Source organism: Scardinius erythrophthalmus (genome assembly GCF_964197995.2).
Source record: "Scardinius erythrophthalmus genome assembly, chromosome: 1".
Taxonomy (NCBI): domain Eukaryota; kingdom Metazoa; phylum Chordata; class Actinopteri; order Cypriniformes; family Leuciscidae; genus Scardinius; species Scardinius erythrophthalmus.
In genome coordinates this window covers 47013748-47030377 of record NC_138221.1, presented here as the reverse complement: position 1 = coordinate 47030377, position 16630 = coordinate 47013748, and the positions used below count along the sequence as shown (strand labels likewise).

The window sequence follows — 16630 nt, the reverse complement described above, 5'->3', positions numbered from 1 at the left end:
GCCCTCACATTGGTCCAACCCTGTATTTCTGTCTAGAGTGGAATAAAGATGATGTTCAGCAGTGTCTCCAAACAATTTTTTTTTTATTGTTATTTTGGCCATACAGTAGAAGTGGATGGGGACCGGTGACAGCTGTGGTCACCATTCACTCTCATTGTACAGAAAACAGTCATTTAAACATTCTGCTGCTGGGTAACTCTTGATGTGTTACTTGCAAAAAATGAAAGTCGTATCACGGCATGGAACGACATGAGGTTGAGGAAATGATGACAGAATTTTTTATTTTTGAGTGAACAATCATTCTGCTCACATCGCACAAGGGCCATCACAGACACATTAAATTATTTTTTAGATACTTTCTCTAACATTCACTCAGAAAACACATTTAAGTAGTATGCTTCAGTAAATGCACAGAAATGATGCACGTTAAGTCGGCTAAAAATGAAACCTATAAGATGAAGTGGTTTTTAAATGTCTTATTAGATCAAATGTGAGAACTGTCTAATCATTTCAAGTCAGCAGTATGTTTACAACAGTAGATATTGTTTGTATCGGAACTAAATACAGGTGTAGTACACAGGACAAGAGCAAAGATCCATCCACTACACTAGGACATCCCTTGCAAAAAAAAAAAAAAGTAATAATACTACTAATAAAAAAAACAGTGCCCATACAAAGGACTAGTCTTGTACATAAGAATAATTAAAATAAAAAAAAAAAAAAAAATCACATATAAAAATCATTTTTTAATATTTGTTTTCCCCTGCTGAAAAAGACAGTAAAGCTCAGTACTGACTATTTTCTCCATTCGTTCTGAGGTTTCCTCAACATGAACAGCAGAGGGCAGCACTGTCTCTTTAATAAAAGGGACTCAAGTTAAGCACTGCAGATTAAACAACCTGGATGTTGCGCCCAACCAGCAGCCATTTCAATAAGTGGGGCATTAGTGGGGAGGTAGTGTTTCTGCCAGCATGCTTTGGTATTGTTCCCTAAGGCATCACAGGGTTTGGAGAGGATTGTGCATTTATTGATGCATCATAACTGAAGTCCTACATCTCAGACGCAAAGTATTAGTTAAAGTCTCACAGCTTATAATTCCTTGTGCCAGTCAGTGGGCACATCACCCAACAATTAGAGTTTCATAAAAAAAAAAAAAAAAAAAAAAACTCATTACAAAGCTGGTATAAGTCATCAGTGTTTGCAGTAGCTGACAATGACTCCCTCTCAGCTTCCTCAGGGATAGATCCTGGACAAACCACAGGTCCTCTCGCCCATCTCAAAGACCGCATCTCGCCTGATCCAGATTATGCTTCTGAAAGAAAGTCTTCCCAAACTCATAAGTGCTGATCATGACTGCACAGGCGGGAGCAACTTTGATCACTCTTGGAAGGAAACCTGAAAAAAAGCAAAGCTGATTATTGAATGTATACAACAATATCACTGTTTCAATAATAAAAAGTTAAAGCCATGGTGTGTAATTTCTAATCCAGTTCGGTCCTGCACCAAAACAGTGTTTCAGACAGAAATTGTAAAAAAAAAAAAAAAAAAAAAAAAATCCCTTATCCTATTATGCTTTGTAACATTTTCAATGTTTTTTTAGTCTGTAGTGTTACTGTTTGAGCATGGAAAAGGTCTGCAAAGTTACAAAGCACAAAGTGACTCCAAAGGGAGTTATTCTCTATATCAGTAAAATCTGATCCTGTTTTGGGAACGAACACGTCACAATATTAGTCATTTAAATAATTTAAATAAGGCTGGCCTGGTTGAATAGCGTGTTGAAACTTGCCGTTATGGTAAGGGCCGTGACATTTCCGAAACAAGCTTGAATCAGTTGACCAATCACAACACACTGGTCCAGCCAACCAATCAGAGCACATTGTGCTTTTAGGGAAGTGCATAGACTGTAGAAATTAGAGCTTACCTGCAAACAAACCTCTGTATCCCATGTCAATCCAGATATTCCTCATCATGTTCCATGTGGAGGCCGGTTTCTTCATAGAGATTGCTGAGAAAGGTCAAAATGTCATGAAATTTGATGCCTGATCAAATGTAACTAATTCTAGCTTAAGTAATCAGCACTGAATTGTTTTTAAAAGCGAGTAGTCATCTATGAGATCATGTCATTTAACCTTCAGGTTGAATTACAACACTCTAACACAGGGTTCACCAATCTCGGTCCTGGAGGGCCGCTGTCCTGCAGAGTTTAGCTCCAACCAGCTCCAACACACCTGTTTGAAAGTTTCTAGTATGCCTAATGAGACCTTGATTAGCTGGTTCAGGTGTGTTTAATTGGAGTTGGAGCTAAACTCTGCAGGACAGCGGCCCTCCAGGACCGAGATTGATGAACCCTGCTCTAACATATTAACAGGTGAAACTACAGAAGCTGCTATACCTCCGGCAGCATCCATTTCCCCTAACTGGATTTGCCTGCGCGTTTTCACCACGTCAAACGGCAGGGTCAGAATTGCAGCAATCTGTGTCAAAAAGAAAATTGATATTCTGATGGGGCCAGTACTGCATGATAAAATTATTTGATGGTTTTCAGAAATGTATTCAAAGCAGCACAACTGTTTTCAACATTGATAATATACGTTTATTGAGCACCAAATCAGCATATTGGAATGATTTCTGAAGGATTATGTGACACTGAAGACTGGAGTAATGATGCTGAAAATTCAGCTTTGCTATTAAAGGAATAAATGACATTTATTTTCTATTTTATTTTCCCCAAATAAATGCAGCCTTGGTGAGCAGAAGAGAAATTTAATTATAGTGTTATATTCACAATTATACAACTCTATTATCACTGCAAATCCAATTCCATTATAAAGAACATCAACTGTAGTAAGATAATACTCAAAATATCATTTGACCATTAGTTAAGTGCAAATATTTCAATGCAAAAGATCAGTTTCACTCATGTTCCACATTCATCTGGGACAGAAGTCGATCCGGCATTTGTTCTCATGTAAAACGCCTTTATTGTTAATCAGTCAGGCCAGTTAAGATATCACGCTCTGTTCACATTGTTTAATCTTTTTTCTCACTGTAGTCTTATGTAATCATTCATAAACTCATCCATATTAATTTACTGCTATTGAGTTCCTTCTTTTAATGCGTCATTTAAAATAAAGTAAAAGTCATCCATTATATCTGGCTTTGAGAGTGAGGTGATACTGGGATACTCACAGCTCCTGAGACGGCCCCGGCTGTAAAACTAATGGTGAAGGAGGTCTGTGGTGCACTGTACCGCTCACACAGCTGTGCTTTCACTAGCTCATAGTTAAACCAGTACAGAGCTAATGGGGGGGGAAAAAACAGTCAAGCACTGCATCTGTGGAACATCCCGCTGCCAGAGAATGTACAGGTCACTGACCTGAAAAGGGCACGTCCCGTAGGACAGTGGGACCCCAGCCTCTCCAGAGAGATAACCAGCCGTCCTGAGCCACAGCCGAGCGGATACACACCATCAGCTCGCTGTATGGGAGTCTGCGGGACTGCATCTTAGTCCGAACCAACTCCAGAGGACTGATCACAGACACTGCTCCCACTGAGCGGCACAGAGAGGAGACGTCAATAACGTGACAGCAGAGATCACAACACAGCAGTCACGATCAAACAGAACACTCAGAAAAGCACAAAACTGGGGATGCATCAACATTTTGCAGGGTTTTTTTTGTCTAAAATACAACATTTAAATCAATCATTTAAAAAACGAAATAATAATGATTATAATGTACAATTTGAGATTTACTAAAGATCACATTTAATACTGTATATACTTCTGTTCAGAGGTTTGAGATCAGTAAGATTTATAAGAAATTAATACTTTTATTTGATTAAAATGATTAAAAAGTGACAGTAAAGACATGTTTCAAAAGATTCCATTTCAAATAAACGCTGTTCTTTTGAACTTTCTAATCATCAAAAAATATATATCTCACTGGTTTTTCCACAAAAATATTAAGCAGCACAACTGTTTTATACATTAACAAAAATATGAAATGTTTCTTGAACTTAAATCAGCATTTAAGAATGATTTCTGAAGGATCATGTGACACTGAAGACTGGAATAATGATGCTGAAAACTCAGCTTTGTCACCACAGGTATAAATTACATTTTAAAATATATTGAAATAGAAAACATTTATTTTAAAAAGTAATATTTCAGAATATTACTGTTTTCCTGTATTTCTGATCAAATAAATGCAGCCTTAATAAATGTGAGCATAAGAAACTCTCTCAAAAACATCTTCCAACCCCACACCACTGAATGGTAGTATTTATACACAGTACCAGTCAAAAGTTTGAACACGTTCTGGACCGTTTTAAAAAACGTGCACTTTGAAACCCCTTTTCAAAAGTTTGCATTTTCAGGCACCCAAAACGCCATTGTAGTGTAAACAAACAGCCAAAATGCATAAAAAGTTCAGTTTTTAGTTGGAAATGGTGTCGTGTAAACAGCCCCTAAATGTGCTTTAGACCATAAGTTGTCTTGTGCAGAGGGAAGGGTGGGCAAAGAGTCAATAGCCCTATCAGTGCTACTACAACTACTGTACAAATCCATATTATGGCAAGAAACACTCAGTTAAGTAAAAGAAAAGACAGTCCATCATTACTTTAAGAAATTAAGGTCAGTCAATCCGAAAAATCTCAAGAACTTTCAATGTATCCCGAAGTGCAGTTGCCAAAACCATCAAATGCTATGATGAAACTGGCTCTCATGAGGACCGTCCCAGGAAAGACCAAGAGCTAACTTTGCTGCAGAGGATAAGTTTATTAGAATTACTAGGGTTGGGTGATGTCCCCTAAATTGGCAGTTGACGATGTTTACATTAAAACACTTTTTATTTTACTATATCTCTTTACATAAATATTTTTTTCTATTTAAAAACTATAATTTCATTATTTTACTAACCCAACTAATTACTCATCTGGGCTTTCCAATAGCACAATCTTCCGCTGACTGGGATTTATAAAGTGAATTCTGCGCAGATTCTGCCGTACGAACAATTTTATAAGTCTGAATATTTTTTGGCGCACGCCATTTTTGGCTTTCGGGCGCACGTACATTTTTAGTAAGGATCCTACGCACAGTTTTATAAATGAGACCCCTGGCCTCCACAAATCACCCGATCTAAATCCAATAGAGATGGTTTGGGATGAGTTGGACCGGAGAGTGAAGGAAAAGCAGCCAACAAGTACTCAACACCTGTGGGAACTCCTTAAAGATTGTTGGAAAACCATTGTGGGTGACTACCTCATTAATCTGATGAGAGAATGCCATGAGTGTGCCAAGCTGTCATCAAAGCTAAATGTAGGTACGTTGGACAATCTAAAAAAGAAGTGTTCTTTCACAGTTTGGATGTCTTCAGTATTAAATGTACAATGTTAAAAATAATAAAAATAAAGAAAAAAGAAGAAGGTGTGTCAAAACCTTTGACTGGTACTACACACACACACACACACACACACACACACATACATACATACACATATACATATATGGCAGCAAATCTAAAGGTAAAAGCAGGGAAATGATAATGCATAAGTAAATATCCAATAGTGACAGATATGTTAAATATGCCAATAACTGATTTATTATGCAGGTTTTCAGCTTTGTTTAGGGATGCACATTATATCATTTTAAGATCTTCATAATACACATTACAAAACTGCAGTCTTGTAAAAGATGCTTTTGTGAGACAGGAAGGCAAGTAAATACTCACATCTCGCTAACCCTCCTGCTATAAGGGGAATATGGTCCCCTTGATAGCCCATGCCGTAACGCAGGAAGTCTCGCAGCTGGTCATAGCAGGTGAAGTAGATGACTGTGGCAGGAACCGCCATCACCCTTCAAACACAAACACACCAATGAGCATTCACAGAAAACAGCTTGTGCACGAATTACAAATGTGTGTCATTTTCAAGGATTCAGAGTTGTTTTTATTTGCTGGTTTGTCAGGCTATCCGCTCAAGTCAACTGACCCCAAAAAAGATTATTTACAGTCGACTTGATTCATACGTTTAATCATTAACATGTTATTTATAAATTTACAAAGTTAAATATGCTTACACAGCATTTCAGTTATTCAGTAAACAGCATGACCACTGTAGTCGGATTCACAACTAATGACTAAGTTATCTGAGAGTTATCTGAAAGAATCCTTCACTCAACGATCTTTGAATCTGTCAAAGCAGTTACAGAATTAAAATCTTAATTTTTCTTCTTAAATCTTAAGATCTTTGAAAATCTTAACTTAATTACAAAACTACAAGTCATTACTTTTAGCAACAGCTGAATCAAAGTCTTTCGTATGAGCTGCAGTTACAGCACACACTTTAAAAATAGAGGCACACTAAAACAGGACTAGACTAGATCTGATAGCACCGGTTACAGTTCTGCCTATAAAACTGATGAAGTACAATTCAAGTATGCAAGTCAAGCAGTTTATATGTAAAAGTACACTGACATGATTCTGGACTTACAGTGTGGGGGGAAGTCCGCTCCACAAAGACCTGATCCCCTCATTACGTGTGATCTTAACAAATGCATCCTGATAAACAAAAAGTAAATTAATCATGAATGTGTCATTACAAAAACTTGAAATCACAATTTGTAAATGTGCAAATCAATTCTTACCACGGTCCCACTGAAATGGGTGGGGGTTTTGTACCAGCTGGAGCAGCTTGACATATTCTGACACACATAGACGTGGTCCATCAACCCGTTACAATAGAGGAAACATTTCCCTAAAAAGCCCGAAAATATAGTAGCGTAAACCTAATTTGTAATACTTCTGCAAATACATTGCCAATGGCCACAAGCACCCAAGTACTCAGGAGTATACCTCTCTTTGTATATCTAAAGTCTTTGTCTCTATTGTATTACTTATGAATGGGAGAAAGGGCAACATGCAATATCCTTCTAAAATAAAAGACCCAATCGCTGATTGATAAAGTCATCGCGTCACTGCAGCTGCCGTTAGAAGCTTCGGTTGCTTTAGAAACCGCTATTGTTCTGAGACTGGCTCTTAAGACTGCACATACACATTTAGCCTGAAAAAATAAGATTTTTTTATGCTATGAGCATAAGAAACAACATTTATGGGACAGTTCATGCCAGATTTTGTTTGCTGATTTGAAATATGTTATTTAATTGTGAGTTAAGCAAGCAGTTCTTGAGAGTTCAGGATTCCCCCATTCAAGTAGATAGGACTTGGTCTTGGATGCCCGAAATAGATGCCTAGAGGTGGTGCAAATATGGCCGCCAAGTGAACAGAACTTTCCTTGAAAGGGACTGTGATAGACATCAAAAAAACATTTTTGTGAACTTATTTTCAACTACAAAACACTTCATTTTTAATCTTGCAATTGGCTATTTTAGCACTTCGAGTAGAAACTTTGAGTATGATTGGTTAAAGTTGGGACAGCAACTGTACACTGACACTATACATGTATGAGTTGAAGTTGACATTCAATGAATATTCACCCAATCTATTTTGTAAATGAATGTTATTGATCTGATTGTGAATGACTCCTCATTCATGCATGCCATTATTTTAAATCCAAATGTTGGGTGGGGGGGGTGGAACTGCCACAATACAGTTAATAAAAACACAAAGACAAAAAAACTAATTGTCTATGCAGTGTGAAACCTCAATGACTCCTGGATTGTTGTATTTGCAGACATATAACAGCCATGTGACACAAGATTGACACTGAGTTTTCCAAGCAAGGCTTTTCTGATAATAGCTGAATAATTTTCAGCATTCAGTTCAAAGGATTTGGTGATTAGGACTGAGGTCTTAGATAAGAGGTTCTATAAATATTAGTGACCGTGGCATTGACCATGCCGCGACAGTTTAACCAATTCCAGCCTTGGCACAAACAAGCCTACTATTTTTGGATATTACGCAAGACAGGTTCAAGGTAGATCTGCCTTGCATGGCTTTTAGTGTGTCCTCATGAGTTCAGTAAATTGTCCACTGCTATAAACACACTGAATAAACATTTATATTCAAGCAGAGTAGACCTCCGAAATATTTTCTGAATGCATTTTTCAACTTGTTGGGGTGTTTTGTGCACACGTGTCATTGCATTTACCCCTTTAGAGATGCGTTATACAAGCCAAAATGTTGTTAGCACTATGTGATTTAGATGTTTAGCAGAATGTGTTTGTAATTCAGGTGGTAGTTAGTGAAGCAAGCTGCTGGTCTTTGGGAGAGGTCCATGAGCACAGATGCGAGTTCATCTTCACATACTCACATTTTGAAGGGCGGATGACCCCAGCCCAGGGCCTTGAATCTGCTGCTAGTGCTTCGAGAGAGAGAGAGAGAGAGAGAGAGAGAAAGATAGCTCATAGTGCATATAGCAAATGCAAAACAGCATGAGGTCTGTGTTATCAAAGGCTTACAGCAGGTTTTTAGATACAAACTAACGTTCAAAAGTTTGGGGTCAGTTTGGCTTCAGCAATGATGCATTAAATTTGTCAAAATTGACAATTAAGTCATTTGAAATTTAAAATTTAAATACTATTTCACAATGTTAGTGCTTTTACTGTATTTTTAATCAAATAAAAGCAGACTTGGTGAGCAAAAGAGACTTCTTTCAAAAACATGAACAATTTTTTTATGGAATATTGCAGTATTTATTATAAATGATTTATCCCACTTTTTTTATTATTATTATTCATGTGCCTTGGTAACCAAAACAACTTCCTCTCCCTCTTGCAGTGACATCTCTTGTCTTCTCTGATGATGTCTTTATGGCGTGAGGGCGGGATCAACCTGTCACTCACATGACATCACAGCAGTCCCGACTCCCGCCCACACTTTTCTAATTCGAGAAACCGTTTCACTTGGATACACGTCACAATAGGGAAGAAAAGATTATCGTTACTTCCATTTTATGCCAACTTTAAAGAGCCCAATCTTTTGAACGTTAGTGTAGCTTCATTTTCACTGTTAATAAAGCTCAAGTATTCTAATTATTTTATTCCAGCTTATTATGCAGAGAGTAAGCCATTTGTAGCTATCAAAACATTAGCTCTAATTGTAACCTGACCAACCCAACATGACGCCGACTCAACCAATGGTGAGAGTTCGAGGACTGAGTTTAGCAAACAATGGCAGACATGCTGTGTTTGAAAAACCTGTTTGGAATCAGTGATTTTTGCAATGCTATTGGCACAGAAAATATTCACTTAGCTTTAAGAGAAAAAAAAACATTCAAAGTACAGCAGCAAGAGATAATTCCTCAGATGAGACCAGCTTTTGGATCTATTCTAACTTGAAGACTGTTTATTTAAAGCATTTGAAGTGAAATTTGAAGCACTGGTTATAGAAACACTGGAACTGATATTGAACTGGTGTGACTTGTATAATGTCAAGAGAAAATGCATGAAGTTTACTGTCTGTGATCAAGAATTGAAGAGCTGCTTGAGATATGTACCTTGATAGAGGGGTGCTTGCTGGGTTTGAAGTCTGATCTTCACTACATCCAGTGGTGTGACTAGGGGAGGGAGAAAAAGAAAGAGAAAAATTAAGGTTTAGCCTTGTATAAAAGTTAGGATTTTGATTCTACATATAAAGCACAACACTAGCACAGGCACAAAGCTTGAAATGTCTAATTAAACTGTAAACCCTTCAACCCAGTTACTTTAGAAAAACATAATTATATCCCAACATACACTACCCTTCAAAAGTTTGGGGTTTGTGTTTTTGAGAGAAGGCTCTTATGCTGACCAAGACTGCATTTATTTGATAAGAAAACAGTGAAATATTAATGTTGGAAAAATTATTGCAATCGGTTTCCTGTTGAATATATTTTAAAGCGTAACTCTCGCCAAAATGCAACCTAGGGTCTTTTTGCTATTCTACCCGAGGCACACTTTCGTTTAAAAGCATAATTATAATGGAAACGGCACTTTTAAGTTTGACTGTATTTTCGTTTTCGGTCAAATTGCCTTTTGAATGGGAGTGCTTGGGGCACTACTATGATAGCATCAAAAATCGCTATTTTTAAAACACTAAAAAGGCTCGACACAACATGAAACTTTGCTCGAAGTATCACCAGGGGCTCTACACATGAACTCGAGGATTGAGAACATAAAGAAAACTAAAAAGAAAGATTTTACTGTAAATGTGCTACTCACTGTAGCAGTGTCCGCCGGCATTTTGTCAGTCAAACATAGTCGATCTCCACTAGATTACCAAAAAGACCCTAGGTTGCATTTTGGCGAGAGTTACCCTTTAAAATGTAATTTATTCCTGTGATGCAAAGCTGAATTTTCAGCATCATTACTCCAGTCTTCAATGTCACATCATTCTAATATGATGATTTGCTGCTTAAGAAACATTTTTTATTATTACCAATGATGAAAACAGTTGCCCTGCTTTATATTTTTGTGGAAACTGATACATTTTGATACATAGAAAATTCAAAACTCAAGCATTTATTTGAAACAGATATTTTGTAACATTATAAATGTTACTTTAAATCAATTTAAAGGGTTCTTGCTGAAAAAAAAAGTATTAATAATTTCTTGAATTTAATGCCCTATGCAATTTATTAATACTAAAACATTTGTATTTGATAAAATGTTTACTCTTTCACTCTTGATAAAATGTTTTGTCCAGCTAAAACTGGACAAATTAAGGAAATGACATAACAGTAATAACAGAATTTTCTCTAAATAGAGAAATGATTGTGCCAATTCTTTTCCTCACCAAAAAAAGATGTTAGCACAGCCCCAGTGCCAGACGCCAGCATCTGCTGCACGGGCGTAATAGCAGCCAAAGGCCTGACTGCAGGCCCTTCCCCCATCCTGTCAGCCCACCTGAAAGACAGAGCAGAGGGGATATGAATACATTCATCCAAGATGCCTAGATTATATTTATGTTTATGGTCCCGTTTTATAGCTCCTGTCATCAGGGAAACCTATTGACCTTCTCAGTCCTCTGCAAGACAACATAATATTATCTGCTCTTAAATAACAACATTTATGCAAAAATAAACATGGATATTAAGAGAAAGTAGCTCCTAGCGGCAGGCGTGATTATAATGGCCCTGCACAGCATATTGATATCTTATCTATTGAGAACACAGACGGGGTGGGTCACCCTCCCCGTACCCTATACTACTCCTGCGGAAGTCAGTAAACTACCTTATGAAAAACAAATCTAGCATGAGACTTTGACCGACACCAAGCGTGCCACCTGGATGCATTCAGCATGAAACATGTTCAGTGTCAACTGGGGTAGTTAGGAGAGTCAAGGGATAGTTCACCCAAAAATGAAAATTGTGTATTTTTTCTGAAGAAGACTGGAAACTAAACAGTTTTGGTTCCCTTTGACTTCCATTGCTTTTTTGTTTTGTTTTGTTTTTGTCCATACAATGGAAGTCAATGGGAACCAAAACTGTTCTATTGCGAACATTCTTCAAAATATATTTTTATGTTCCACAGAAGAAAGTCATATGGGTTTGGAATGACATGAGGGTCAGCAAATGATGACAGAATCTATCCCTTTAAAATGAAAGAGAAATTGAGAGTACAACATCTAACAAGGCATTAGATTGGATATAATGGAATACAAGAGGTGGGAAAAAACTTGTGGATTGGAGATTTTTACCTACATTAACTGGTACTATCTCCTACAAAACTGTCAAAAGCTAGAACAACTAACAGCTTTAGGCTAGTAACACAAAGGAAAATCCATAAGCTAAATTAAGATCAACAGAGAGCAGATAATCAGCTGTGAGCACAAAGTTGACCTTCATGTTGGCCTGACACATTTATGAGGTACAGGAAGCTAGTGATAATACTCCATAATGGGTTTTTGATCAGTGTAAACATGCTCATTTTATTTCATCTGTGTTATAAGACTGAAAAAAAAAGACAGAAAAGTGCAGTCCATCATCTCTAGAAGCAATAAAACAAAACCCAAACAGATATTATCCCACACCTTCACATCCCTTCATATATACAGGGGTTTGATAATGAGACTGAAACACTGGCCAATATAGTGTTGGAGGTTTCATGCCTATATGTTCGCGGCCTGATGGCCAATCTTTACTGATTTTACATTTCATCAGTAAAAGCGGAGTGTGCAGGTTGAATTAGCAGAGCAATAGCACACGCTGTACATAAAATATTGCAATCCACACAACATAATGGGAGACATATGAGAGTTCAGAAGAGGACAAATCGTTGGTGCTCGTCTCGCTGGCTCATCTGTGACCAGAACAGCAAGTCTCTGTGGTGTATGTAGGGTATGGTATCCAGGGTAATGTCGGCATACCACCACATAGGACGAACCACATCCAACAGGAGTAACTGTCGAGGAATCGGTCTTAAAGGGTCAATATGAAACATGTATTGTTCACTGATGAATCCACCTTCACGGTCTTTCCCACATCCATGGGGGTTACAGTGTGGAGAAGCCCAAAATAGGCTTAACACCCGGACTGTTACTGCCCAGAGTGAAGCACAGGGTGGATCAGTGATGTTTGGGCTGCAATATCATTGCATTCCCTACTGTGCTTGATGGGCACATCACTGCCAAGGACTACCAAACCATTCTGGAGGACCATGTGCACCTAATGGTACAAACATTGTACCCTGAAGGGGGTGCCGTGTATGTAAGGGTTAATGCCCGACGAGGTGTCCATTGTCAGGTATTAATGGACGACGGCGAGGCGTGAACCGTCCGACGCGCAGCGGAGTTGTTGCCTCCGCCGAAGTCCATTAATACCTGACAATGGACACCTCGAAGGCCATTAACCCGCTTATACCATGGTCACTTGCCAAATAACACATTTTTAAAACATTAGTTTATTTTAATTAGTTTTACAATCGAAATCTAAAGTTTTTACAAACAATAACTTGGTTTCCCTGTTTACGCCTGACGGTTTATTTACTAGGTGTCCTCTATCACTTTTTAATGGACACCCTGCAGCCAATCAGAATTGAGGATTCACCCAGACCATGGTATAACAGCATGATAATGCACCAATACGAACAGCAAGACTTGTGACAGAATAGTTTGATGGACATGAAAGTGAAGTTGAACATCTCCCTTGGTCTGCACAGTCACCAGATCTAAATATTTTTTAGCCATTTTGTGGTATTTTGGAGGAGCGAGACAGAAAACGTTTTCCTCCACCTGAATCACATAGTGACCTGCACTGTTCTGGAAGAGGAATGGCTCAAAGTCCCTCTGGCCACTGTGCAGGACTTTTATCTCTCATTCCCTAGACGAATTGATGCTGTATGTTGGCCACAAAAGGAGGCCCTACACCATACTGACAAATTATTGTGGTTTAAGAGCCATTCCACCGAATGGGTGACATTTATGTCCCCAGAACATCATATGTAAAAAATTGCATGAAAATAACTCTAAAATACATTTTATTATTAAGCAAAATGTCCTGCATATTAAGCTAACTACAAATTATAAAATTTACAATTAAAAACATTAATAAAAACTACATAGAACACAAAAAATAGCATTTTCTGCATGTCCCCACTCTCTGTCTCTAAACTTTGCCATGAAATATAATGATTAAAATCCTTCAGAAATTTTAAGTTTTGGGGATTGTTGTGTGACTTTATATCCAATGTATTTAAAATGTTTGTTTGTTTTTATGAGAAAAAAATATTTTATCTAATATTTTAGATAAAATACACATTTTAGTCATGTCCCCGGGTTTTCACTCAGTCCTGTTACCCTAACACATTCCCCCCTCTGAAACACTTGGAATATTCCACAAGACACATTTTCAACAGGAAGTTGCATCATCTTGATCTTCTAAAGGCAATGGGAAGACCATAAGTTAGTCCTCTTATTTTAATTTCTGTATATTTGATGAAATTGTAACTATGACTGAGAAGGTCAATCTCAACATACTATCCTGTTACCTAAATAATTTCTTAGAATGTATTTGTTTATTTTAAAGATATTAACTTTTGTTAAGTTACTAGAATTTGCTCAGTGTCCTCATGCTATTAGCATGTATGCTATGTGGCCATATGTCATGTATTTGATAACTTTTTGCTTAAAAACTCAATCCTGTTACTTTCAGTCCTGTTACTTATATGAAAAAATAACAGGAGTGAGTTAACGTAACAGGAGTGAGTAGAGTCCTCTGTTTTGTTGATTTAATACTGTAAATATTATTTCTCTTTCCACCTCCTTTGCTGTGAAGTACTACTAGCATATAGTACAATACTTCAACATAGAAATCTTATGCACACACAGTCATGTACACTCTCTCTCGTGCACACACATATGGACACTCATTCCTGTTACCTGTTCCTCATTCCTGTTATGAAATAGTTCATTCCTGTTACCAAGTGTTCAGTCCTGTTACTATTATTTATTTATTTTCTAAAAAAATAAAGTTAAACCACTTTTTTTATCAGTTTTGTTTGGTCCATCATTTATACAATTGTTTAATAAATTAAATTATAAAAAAAAATGTATAAACTTGAGGCTTCGGTCTTCTTTAAAATGAAAAAATGGCTTTGTGTTTTTTATTAAAATACACTTTGCCTTAATAGTGATTTTTTTGTCACAAATATCAGTTATTTGAACATATAACCAACAATATCTTTAAAATAAACACTTTCTTGTGGGGAAAACAAAGGAATAATTGACATGCTTTTAAACATGCTTTTTAAATGTCACATGAGTTTCGGTAACAGGACTGTGAAAACATGCATCCATCTTCTGGAAACCTTGTAAAAAATTAAATAAAGTTGCCTGAGATTGACCAATACACATTTTGAATAGGTAAATATTTGAGTATTAGATTCAGTGTTGAAAAAAATCAAAAAATTAAGTTTTATTTTTAAGAGTTACAACAAGCAAATGTCACCCATTCGGTGGAATGGCCCTTAAGTTTCATGGTCCAACCCCAGTATACAAACAAGATTGTTGAGACGTGGGGAAACACACCTCTAGTTTTGCAAATAGTAACATATCTAACGTTACTTTGAAAATAATGAATTCAGGCAATGCCTTTTGTCAGTAAGTCACTTAATAGCCGTACTTTCTAATCTACATCAGAATATTTTACTAACATTTCAGTTATATTACATTAAGAGTAATATGCACTTTATGCATAACAAAATGTTATGGCTGTTATCCTTAAGCCTTAAAAAACACCACTGAACAGCCAAAATTCAAAAACAATTAAAGAACAAAACGGGCTGTCAACTCAAAAACAAAACACTAGTAGGCGATGATGGGAAGTTGATCAAGTCTTGGGTAGCTAAAATAATGCCTGTCCAGAACAAAGCACAATATAATTTTTCTAGTTACAGCAATTGGTTAAAAACAAAACCATTACGGAACGAACATCCTCGATTGTCAATACCTGTGCTCGAACTGCTCTCTTCCACCATCAGCACAGTTTCATGAGCTGTCCGCTGATCGCATTAAACGCAATGGCGCAAGATCATGGCACATTGTGTACAGAGCAGAGACCCAATGAAGCTAATGCAGCAGAAAGGGTAGGTTAGTTAAGAAATAATAGTACGGCTCATGCAGATAACTCACCTTTTGTCTAAACCGGAGGGTTTTCGTGCATCTGCTCGGTTCGTGACATTCTGCTGCGAGTCTCTCCCCCGTCGTGCAGTCGGAGAGTGAGACTCTCAATGCGCACAACAGCAGCAGCACACAGAGCGGGTGACCATGAGAAACACACGGCGCCCCCTGGCGGCCCAGCTCATGCCAAATACACGTTTAGGGTTGTTTTTTTGGTAATGCAGCCCAGCTAAGTATGGTCACGTTTTTCTTAAGTCGTCCTCTAGGCAGGCAATGAGAAATGGGTTAAAAGTAAATGTAATGCACCTAATTATACTGCAGGATGTCTGCTATCAACTGAAATTATCAGACAGCATAACATGGAGGTATGATTTATGATTTCTAAAAAAAGGATTTACATAAAAAGTTACATAAGTTTCATAATGACATATATGAATTGTACCTTTTATTGGACTGAGGAAACAAATACTTTTTATATACCTTCCAACCATCAAGGTTGCAGGGAAATATGAAATGCTGGTTGCACTTTATTTAACACTTTTATATTTTAGTTTACAGTTTTCTTAGTTCTTTACCTAAGAAAGTACTGGTAAATACATGGGTTAAGGTTAGGTTTAGAGGTAGATTCAGGCTTAGTGCCTAGTTATTACTCAGTTATTGCAATTACTATAAGTAGTAGTATGTACACGGCGGGAACTGGGCTAAAATAAAGTGGTAACAAAATGCTTCCTCAGCAGTTTCCCCAAACATTATAAAAGTCCCCAAATTGGGAGGCTGTGGTAAAAATCCTTGATAATTTTATATGCTGGCAATTCAAAAACAATTTTGAAATGTTTTCAGACCTGGAAAATTTGACATGAAATTAATTTTACTTGCAGAAAATTGTCAAAGTTTAGAGCAGTAAAAAAAAAAAAAACGTGTTTGTGTACATGTAGAGATAAAGCTTTACCATCATCAGTCAAAACTACATTCAAGTTCAATTTCATTTGCAATATCAAAAATCCGTTACAACCCAGCAAGATATGCAGAATAGAAACACAAAGCCTTACTTTCAGCTTTACAACCTCAAGAGGTTTATT

At 37.2% G+C, this 16630-nt stretch overlaps 1 protein-coding gene across 2 annotated transcripts; it reads right to left on the bottom strand.

Moving 5' to 3' along the window:
- Positions 1-15757, bottom strand: slc25a39 (solute carrier family 25 member 39). 2 transcript variants are annotated; one of them, XM_081387706.1, is made up of 12 exons: positions 15564-15757; positions 10731-10840; positions 9454-9513; positions 8269-8319; positions 6644-6753; positions 6490-6557; positions 5730-5854; positions 3377-3550; positions 3190-3299; positions 2393-2474; positions 1922-2005; positions 1-1395 (listed from the first exon to the last, which is right to left on the bottom strand). In XM_081387706.1, exons 2-12 carry the CDS (start codon positions 10825-10827, stop codon positions 1277-1279), a joined length of 1080 nt encoding a protein of 359 aa, XP_081243832.1. In that variant the 5' UTR covers positions 10828-10840; positions 15564-15757; the 3' UTR covers positions 1-1276. The 2 variants fall into 2 exon arrangements, with proteins under 2 accessions (XP_081243832.1, XP_081243833.1); XM_081387707.1 differs by lacking the exon at positions 8269-8319 and having other exon boundaries at positions 15564-15681.
- Between the last annotated feature and the right edge of the window lie 873 nt (positions 15758-16630).

Bases quoted from the DNA above. Each gene is read 5' to 3' on its own strand.
- slc25a39 (XM_081387706.1), bottom strand. From the start codon at position 10,827: ATGGGGGAAGGGCCTGCAGTCAGGCCTTTGGCTGCTATTACGCCCGTG. The intron at 8,320-9,453 runs GTACATATCTCA...TCTCTCTCGAAG, and splicing joins GCAAGCACCCCTCTATCAAG to CACTAGCAGCAGATTCAAGG. The intron at 3,551-5,729 runs GTGAGTATTTAC...TGTGCCGCTCAG, and splicing joins AGCAGGAGGGTTAGCGAGAT to TGGGAGCAGTGTCTGTGATC.